Source organism: Mirounga angustirostris, unplaced genomic scaffold (genome assembly GCF_029215605.1).
Source record: "Mirounga angustirostris isolate CCGP_5_RB_7025 unplaced genomic scaffold, mMirAng1.0.hap1 SCAF_5, whole genome shotgun sequence".
In the NCBI taxonomy this organism is placed as follows: domain Eukaryota; kingdom Metazoa; phylum Chordata; class Mammalia; order Carnivora; family Phocidae; genus Mirounga; species Mirounga angustirostris.
In genome coordinates, this window is record NW_026991713.1 from 61,011,685 (window position 1) to 61,020,898 (window position 9,214).

At 55.1% G+C, this 9,214-nt stretch overlaps 1 protein-coding gene across 1 annotated transcript; it reads left to right on the plus strand.

Moving 5' to 3' along the window:
• The first annotated feature begins 405 nt into the window (after positions 1–405).
• LOC123838881 (keratin, type II cytoskeletal 71) lies at positions 406–8,795 on the plus strand. The gene is made up of 9 exons (XM_045868053.1): positions 406–852; positions 2,989–3,203; positions 3,907–3,967; positions 4,478–4,573; positions 4,941–5,105; positions 5,306–5,431; positions 6,875–7,095; positions 7,793–7,827; positions 8,584–8,795. Exons 1-9 carry the CDS (start codon positions 406–408, stop codon positions 8,793–8,795), a joined length of 1,578 nt encoding a protein of 525 aa, XP_045724009.1.
• Positions 8,796–9,214: the final 419 nt, after the last annotated feature.

The window sequence follows — 9,214 nt, forward strand, 5'->3', positions numbered from 1 at the left end:
TGAGGCCCCAGGAGGAACCCAGAGAAGATTAATCAGGATAGGGTTGGTGAGATGCCAGTGACATCCCCCTGGAGAGGCTGGGGCCTGGGGCAAATTACCCTATAACAGCAGGTTAATTAGATAAAACCCAAATTACATGAGCAAAGCTTGCAAGCCCAGCAATTTGAAGGTTTCATGTTGTTTCAGAGGTGGGGAGGGCTTGATCTCTAGCTCAGCATGGAGAAAATGACTTCTTGCTCCCAGGCAAGCCAAACCCATGAATTAAGCTCTCGACTGCCCATCCACGAGCCCCAATGCCAAGCACATATAAGGAAGGGTGCCTGCCAGTCCTCACTGCAAGCTGCAGAGCCCGGGTAGGATTTGGTCTTCATCCCTCCTGCATCTGGTTCTATCTCCACCACCAGCATGAGCCGCCAATTCACCTGCAAGTCGGGAGCTGCCACCAAGGGGGGCTTCAGTGGCTGCTCAGCAGTGTTCTCAGGGGGCAGCTCATCCTCCTACCGGGCAGGGGGCAAAGGGTTCAGCGGTGGCTTCGGAAGCCGGAGCCTCTACAGCCTGGGGGGAACCCGGAATATCTCCCTCAACGTGGCCAGCAGCAGCGGGAAGAATGGAGGCTATGGGTTTGGTCGGGGCCGGGCCAGTGGCTTTGCTGGCAGCATGTTTGGCAGTGTGGCCCTGGGGCCCGTGTGTCCGTCTGTGTGTCCACCTGGAGGCATCCATCAGGTCACTGTCAATGAGAGCCTCCTGGCCCCCCTCAACGTGGAGCTGGACCCGGAGATCCAGAAAGTGAGAGCCCAGGAGCGGGAGCAGATCAAGGCGCTGAACAACAAGTTCGCCTCCTTCATCGACAAGGTAGGTCTACCTTCTCTTCTCAGAGCATGAGCTTCTGCTACAGCAGAAGGGATTCAGGTTAGATATGAGGAGGCACTGAATGTGGATGAAGCAGGTGTTTTCTTTCATCGGGGTGACTTATGTGCGATTCCCTGCAGTCTTTCCCAAGAGAAGACCGAGGGAGGTCTGTCTCTAAGGGCAGAGGCTTATGGGGGTTACTGGCGGGAGCTCCGAAGGAAAGACCCCTGCTTCTTACTTGAGGGTCAGCTTGGTGCCATTGCTAAGCCTGACGTCCATGCAGGCTGTGTGTGTGGAAAAAGCCAGTGAGAGGGAATCTGCCCCAGAGTCTTCCTCCCGTCCATCGTGAGCAGGTCTCATGCACTAGTCATTTGACTGGATGGGTCAGGAGCATCCGTGTGTGCATTCCCGGATGGCTCGGCCATGGGCATTTTTTTCAATCAGCTAAGGACTCTCGAGAGAGGCAGAAGGGTGCAGTGGGGAGGACGTCTCCACAGTGCTCTGAAGTCAGACCTGGCTTCCGTTCTGGCCCCATCACTTACCAGCCATGTCTTGGCTAAGCCAGTCATGGAGCAGCTGTGTGGAGGGTTATTTATCCTGTCTGCACCTCTGTTTCCTTATCTCCGTAATGCAGATAATAGCCTATGTCTCAGGGATTGTGTCAGGTTGATGAAAGAAAATGCATGTGAAGATCTTGGCACAGTGCCTCACACAGACGAAGTGCTCCCAAGTGCTGGTTATCGTTACTATCGTTTTCATCTTCAGAGCGGTGGGGGAGGAGTGTTGAGAAGGGGAGGATCCAAAGGTCTGGAGGAGGCCTCAAGGCATCTTCCAGGCCAGATAGGACCCTGACTTATGGTAGATGAGAAATTATTACTCCCATTCTATGAGTCAGCAAAAGCATGCAGGGACATGCCTTGCAGGGTATGGCATCTGGGGCGAGGGTGGGAGGGAAGGAAGGTGAGATCCAGTCCTGGGGACTTGGGGGGCTACGTTGGCTACATGACAGTTAGGCACCAAGGGTGGGTCAGCCCAGGACAAAGCTTATGGTTGAAATGGTCAGTGGCCATCGGAGCCTACCGGTCCCCCTGCCCCACACCCCAGCTCTAGACTCCTGCTCCGAGGATCTCCTGCTTGCCTCAGAGGCCAGCACTGTCCCTGTGGCTCTTTACTCCTCCAGAATGTGGATACATCCTATCAGTGATCCCGATTGTCCAGTGTGTAGTCCAGATGCCAACTGTGGTGTCCTAGGTGTAGGGTTTGCTCCGTGGCTAAGGCTCAGTCTTAGGGATATACATGAAAGAGTCAGGATTGGTTAAACCAACCAACCCTGGATGATCTGCTGGGGCAAGCAGTTTGGTGGCTGATCCCATCTCACTGCTGAATCCCAGCCAGTTTTCTGAGGTCCTGTGCTTATGACGATAGGGAACACAACCTTATTTAGACAGTGGCTGTGCTCATGTGGATTAAGTCATATTTTAAAAATCGTGCCCCCCACAAACCACATAAGAGAGGAGTATGTGGATCTACTCCCTCTGGTCAGTCTCCTGGCCCAGTGAAGCGACAGTGGCATGGGGCGCACTGTCTATCCATCTTGTCCCATGTGCCATGCTTGCTCTGTGGAAGATGCTTCTAAGGAGCAGAACTAGCGCAGAGGAAGGAGGGCATGAGCAATGGTGGAGTTGGGGCCTGATGCAGAAATTTAGAATACCCAGAAGCTCTTGGCCCATTGAGCCTCACTGAGCTTGATAGGCTATAAAATGAAGAGCAGATTCCTTTCTTCAGAATGCTCAACCTTTCCAAAGATGGACCCAGCCTGACTCTGTCCTGGTATTTTTTAGGAACGCCCCTGCCCTGAGCTGGTTTGGTCATAATGGGTTCTGAGTGACTGGATGCATGAGTTATGGGGACACATGTCTGGGTTCATTCCTGGGCTCCCTCACTTATCAAACTGTTGGACCCTGGAAAGAGGCTCCATTTCCTTCCCATTAAATGGGGTTAACAACTTGCCTGCCTCGTCCAGCTGTTGTGTGGGGATAAAGGGAAAAATGCAGGTGGAGCGCTTGGCACGGAGCCTTGTGAATGACAGGTGGGACTATTTCCGTGGGGGCTCAACAGTTTCTGTGTTTCGGGTCCCAGGTGCGGTTCCTAGAGCAGCAGAACCAGGTGCTGGAGACCAAGTGGGAGCTGCTGCAGCAGCTGGACCTAAACAACTGCAAGAACAACCTGGAGCCCATCCTCGAGGGCTACATCAGCAACCTGCGGAAGCAGCTGGAGACGCTGTCCGGGGACAGGGTGCGGCTGGACTCGGAGCTGAGGAGCGTGCGGGACGTGGTGGAAGACTACAAGAAGAGGTGAGTGGGGAAGGGATCCCCCTGCAGCTGGACCACTGCCCCTTTCCCTCTGAGATCCTTCTGCAGGAGCGGCAGCTACCCTGGCTTAAAGTTTTTGGAGATGAGGGGCAGTGTTCCTTGTCGTACCAAGCAGAATTATTCCAACACAACTCTGGAACTTGCTTCCTGCTCCTCCAGCCTCTGGTCTGGCACTTAGGACAAATGTCCAGTTAGCTGGCCAGTGGTCAAAGACTATCTCTGGCTGGATGAAGGAAACCTTGGGTAAGCTACTCATAATCTCCTGGAGCTTCTGGGTCCTCATTGGTAAAAGGGGGCTTAAATCCATCCACCTCCCAGAATGGCCAGGAGGAGTAACTAAGGAAACACTCCCATTCATTTGTAAGGCTTTGTTCAAATTCTCAAGGAGCTTGCTTCTTGCTTCCTCTGAGATTTCCCATAGAACATTCACTCCACATGCTCCTACCTCATTTTTGTAGCCGGATCTTCAATAATCACCTTTTTTTTAAAACTTAGTTACCATGTCCCCTAGGAAGCCTTCCTTGCCTGGTGGCCCCACCAGCCCAGTACTCTGTGGCCCACTAGCATCTGTCCCTCAAATGGAACCCTGCCTCTTGCTTAGAGTCTTCCTTGAGTGAAAGAGTGTTCTCAGTGAGAGGGTTCTAAGTGAGATGTATTCACCGACCGAGCCCTGGCATTCTTGCAGGTATGAGGAAGAAATCAACAGACGCACAGCTGCAGAGAACGAGTTTGTGCTGCTCAAGAAGGTGAGGGGGAAGACAGGCCTTGAGTCCAGGGCTGGCCTGGGACCAGGGAGAGCTGAGCCTACCAGTGTGCTCTGCTGTCAGAGAGCTGATTCCAAACTAATGACATAGAGGCTGAGGAAAACCACAATGGACTAACCAGAAAGGGACTGAAAAGGCAGAGAGATGATGGCCTTCCTGAGTGTTTCATGTCCACCGTGAGGAACAGCAGAGCACGACACACAGGGGCCCCCCTGCATCCACAGGGCCTGACTCAGACATCCGAGGGATGACTGACAGCAGCCTGGATGGGCCTTCCTTCCTTAGATGGGGTACCCCATCCCTGCTGAGGGAGTGGGGTCTCAGGATGGGGCAGGGCTGGGCCTTTTGCTCCGTCCTCTCCTTTCCCATGAGCCTCTCAGAGAGAAAAGTGCAGCTATTTCGGTGTGCAAGGCACCCAGGCTGGCGTGGGTGTTTCCTTCTTGGCTGCACTGGCAGTGACCAAAGGATGCTGGCGGGGGGGGCATCTTTCAGGATGTGGATGCGGCTTATGCCAATAAGGTGGAGCTGCAGGCCAAAGTGGACTCCATGGACCAGGAGATCAAGTTCTTCAAGTGTCTCTATGAAGCTGTAAGTCTGTGTCTCCACCCACCGCTCTGTGGGCAGCCAGTGGGTAAAACTCTGTTCTGGGGGCTGGGAGAAGCTCTTTGCTCTCAGGGAGACCCCCTGGCTAGCCATTCATCTCCCATTTCAGCCTGAGAGGCTCCCAATCTCCACCCTCTGGTTGGAAAGGAAATGGTCCAGGTCCTGGCTTCATGGTGGCAGGAATCTATCTGGGGCCTAGAGGGGACTCATTTTGCCCAGGGAGCAACAGCTTTGGTCCAGAGCCTCTAAGTTAGCATCACCTGGATTTGCTAATCTTGCTTAGGGGTTGGGTGGGGGCAGGGTGTTAGCCTCTGATAGTCAAGTCCTGAGACCAGCCCTGTTTCCCATGTAGGAGATCGCTCAGATCCAGTCCCACATCAGCGATATGTCTGTCATCCTGTCCATGGACAACAACCGGGACCTGAACTTGGACAGCATCATTGATGAGGTCCGTGCCCAGTATGAGGAGATCGCCCTGAAAAGCAAGGCAGAGGCCGAGGCACTGTACCAGACCAAGGTGAGCTGGGCTGAAGCAGGACCGGGGAGGGCAATCCCAGCAGGCATGAAGGCTGGGCCTGATCATTCCCAGAACAGAGGCCATGTCCAGTGAAGTGTCCACCATGAGCTTTCCCCATGACTTCAGCAATCCCGAGACATCATGTAGTCCTATGACACACTCATCATGCTCACCATGGCACTGTGCTTTGGGGTCCCCAGTTCCAGGAGCTGCAGCTGGCAGCGGGCCGGCACGGGGATGACCTCAAAAACACCAAGAACGAGATCTCGGAGCTCACCCGGCTCATCCAGAGAATCCGCTCAGAGATTGAGAATGTGAAGAAGCAGGTGAGGGGAGAGGTTGCCCATGGCCTGGGGCAGGAGGGCATAATTGGAGGGGGAATGAGTTGGCCAAGGATATCAGCCTCTCAAATCTCTGCCCATGAGAGGAAAGGGGCCAATGAGGTCACTGCCTCAAATACTTAGAGCAGACATCCCTGGGGCATCTCATCTCCCACTCACCCCAAGAACCTCTGCTTTGAAGTCCTTCCTGCAGGAAGCCGTCTCTCTCATTCCCCAGGATGGGCTCGGACCACATGCCCCTGTGCCCTCGGCCCTAATCACATGCCCTCCTGGCATCTGTGCTTCTCTTGTCCTTGTCACACTTTGATGATTACCCCACACCAGCCTGTCCCTTCTTCTACGGAACTGGAGGAAGGCAGGGAGCTGGCTGCTCTGTTCCCCATTGCTTTCCCAGCATCTAGTACAGTGCCTGGCACATAGTAGCAGCTTAATAAACATTTGTTGATGAAATGACTGATAAGTGGGCTCAAAGAGCACCCATTAAAGTGCCTCCTGTAACTATTTAACTATTCATTAAGGCCTTGCTCAGTCCCCTTCTGGGACTCTAGGTTGCAGTCTCAGCTTGAGTATGTGGGGAGACAGGATGAGGTTATAGAATAACAGCAGCAACAGCTCCTGTCATTTTATCACACTGAATCATCTCAAAGATTCTGAGGCAAGCGCTACCCATCGTTACAGATGAGGACACGGAGGCTCCGAGAGGTTAAATGGGTTGCAAGCTGGCGAATGGCAGAGCTGTGAGCCGAACCCACTCTGACTCCAAGTCCAGTGCTCTCTCCACCTTCCCAGGGGCTTTAGCACTTAGTGGCTCTGTGACATGGGGCAAGTTAGTTGTCCTCTCTGCGCTGGGGGGTGTAGGGACTGCATGAGCTAAGGTATGCAAAAGGCATGGCAGGGCTGAGGGTAGTGCTAGGCATACAGTAAGCACTTGGGAAAGAGTAGTTGGTTCTGGGGAATGTCCTTCCCTGCGCCCCTCGTCTGTGGTCCTATGCCCCTGGGCGGCCGCTCTCATTGTACCCACAACACCACATTCCAAGGATCTCTCTTCCCAGACTTTAAACAGCTCAAGAGCAGAAAGCCAATCTTACTCCTCCTCATTCTGTATCCTTGGCACATGGGTGGCCAAGTAAATGTCTTTGTAATGAAGTGACGTGGTACTGAACTGGCCATGATCACAGGAAGGCATGAGGACAGGAGGGCAGGGTGCACTATTTTTCATCACCACAATGCCTAAATACAAGCAAGTGGAGATAGAGCTAGGAAGGACTTGCTGCCCCCAGAAGGGGCTCCGGCCTAGAAGAGGAGCGGGAGGTGGGAAAGGTAGAAGTGGGCATCTCCATCCAGGAGTTCCAAGCACTAGTGGGATTTGGATGTGGATGACTCTATTCACCCCTTCCAGTTTTCTAGCTTCTCCGATTCCCTGTTTAGGCTTCCAACCTGGAGACGGCCATCGCCGATGCTGAGCAGCGGGGTGACAATGCCCTGAAGGACGCCCGGGCCAAGCTGGACGAGCTGGAGGCAGCCCTGCACCAGGCCAAGGAGGAGCTGGCCCGGATGCTGCGCGAGTACCAGGAGCTCATGAGTCTGAAGCTGGCCCTGGACATGGAGATTGCCACCTACCGCAAGCTGCTGGAGAGCGAGGAGTGCAGGTGGGGGGTGCTCTGGCATGAGAGCCCCAGGGGTTTGAGAAGGACAAAAGAGAAAGCTTAGCACACACTCATTTAGAACAGATGACTCCTTGGAAGTGAAGGGGTGGTGATGATGGGAATAATAACAGTAAGTAATAATACCTACCCTGGCGTGAGCCCTCACTCATGCCAGGTACTGTGCCTCGGGGATTAGCTCATTTCATCCTTACAATTTTCCTGGGTATTCCTCTGCATACTATCCCACCCCCACCCCAACCAAAAACAAAACAAAACAAAACAAAAAAACACCACCACCCCATTACTGTTAGGCCTTCTTGTTCCATCTTCCTTACCTGTCCAGGTACAAGATGAGCTTGTCAGAGATGTCCCAGGGCAACCATTCCAGCTTCCCCAGTGTTCTCAGCAGATGGGAAAGACTCAGTGCCCAGGGCTGACCTTGGGACGTGTGCATGCCACCCTGCACGTGTACCTCGTGCCACTACTGTTTGATTTAGGTTGTTGCCTGCTTACCCCCAAAGATTCAAGGGCAGCAACCACGGCTTCTCAAGCTCTGCTTGTGCCAAAAAGCCCAGGAAATGTCCACAGGTGCCCGTTGGGTTCAGAAATCCACATCAGGCCGGTAGGGACACTAGCTTTGAGGTTAATAGATTGTGGGTTAGATGAGTGCTTGCTCTTATTTTGTTTCTCTCCCTTACAGGATGTCAGGAGAATTTCCCTCCCCAGTCAGCATCTGTAAGTACTTGTATGCTGGGACCTAAAATGTAGAATTTGCAGACAGGAAAGGGCCTTAGACGCTCGCACCCTGTGTGTGTAGCTGAGCAAACTAAGGGCCAGAGAGCAAAAGACTTTGAGATCACACAGCCAGATAGCAGAGGCATGGCCAGCAATCAGGTCTCCTGATTCCGAATGCAGAGCCGCTTCCTCTGTATCACTCTGTCTCCCTGCTCCCCGGAGGTGGCCACTGGGAAAGCTGGAAGGGGAAACAGAGGACGAGTGTGCATGAGGCCTGGGGCCCCAGGGCTGCAAGTCGTGACCAGCCCTGGCCTGGGGAATTAGAGGCGGCGGAGGGAATCAGTGAATGGGGACCTCGGAGGTTAAGCTGACAGTGTTGGATCTCTGGATTTCTCAGCGGGACTAAGAATTAAACCAGAACCCCAAAAGATGCCATTTGCAGGACAGCTAGGGAGAGGGAGAGGTTGAAAAGGAAGTTTAGCAAAAAGGCTAAGAGAATGGGGGGTTGTGTATCCAGAATGGCAGGTGGGTGTTTGGTACCTGGACCAAAGCGTTGGGCTTCTGAGAATGAAGAATCAGCCAGACTGGGGCTAAGCTGGGCAGGGCAGGGGCGAGGACATGGGGGACGCGGTCTTTGGGCTATTTTCCCCAGGGGAAGGGCGGGGCCGCCGGGCGGCCCCAAGAGACCCTGTGCCCCGGGGGGAGGCGCCCCGCCTGGCCCCGCCCCTGAGGGTGCCGCCCCGCTGTCCCCCGCAGCCATCATCAGCAGCAGCAGCGGCAGCGGCGGCTACGGCCTCCGGCCCAGCTCCGTGAGCGGCGGCTACGTGGCCAGCAGCAGCAGCTGCGTCTCTGGCGTGTGCAGCGTCCGCGGCGGGGACGGCCGGGGCAGGGGCAGCAGCAGCGACTACAGGGATACCCTGGCGAGGGGCTCCAGCCAGAGCGCCCCCGCCAAGAAAGCCAGCAGGTAGAGAGGGCTGCCCACCCCCCTGCCCTCCCGCCACCCCTGCGTCCCTAGCTGGCTCCTGCACGCTCTCTCCCCCGGCCCGCGGTCAGCCCCCTCCCCGCGCCCGCCACCCCACTTCTCCCAGCCCGTGTCTTCCCGAGCCTGGACAGGTGTGGATGGCCCAACTTGGTGAAATTCCTCCTGGCACGCGCCTGGCATTCACCTCCTTGGCTGAGGTCCCCCAGCCGGGCCATGCGCTCAGCTCCAGGCTCCCGGCCTTCAGCCCAGTCACTAACTACTCTGTCCGGCTCCCTGGGTCTCAGACGGAGGCCCACCCCTCACCCTGGGGCCTCTGTCCCAGCAACTGCCTATGCCGCGAGGGCCGAAGGACAACGACCCAGAGAGGCCAGTCCCCACCCCACCCTGGCCCCATCTCACCGCTCA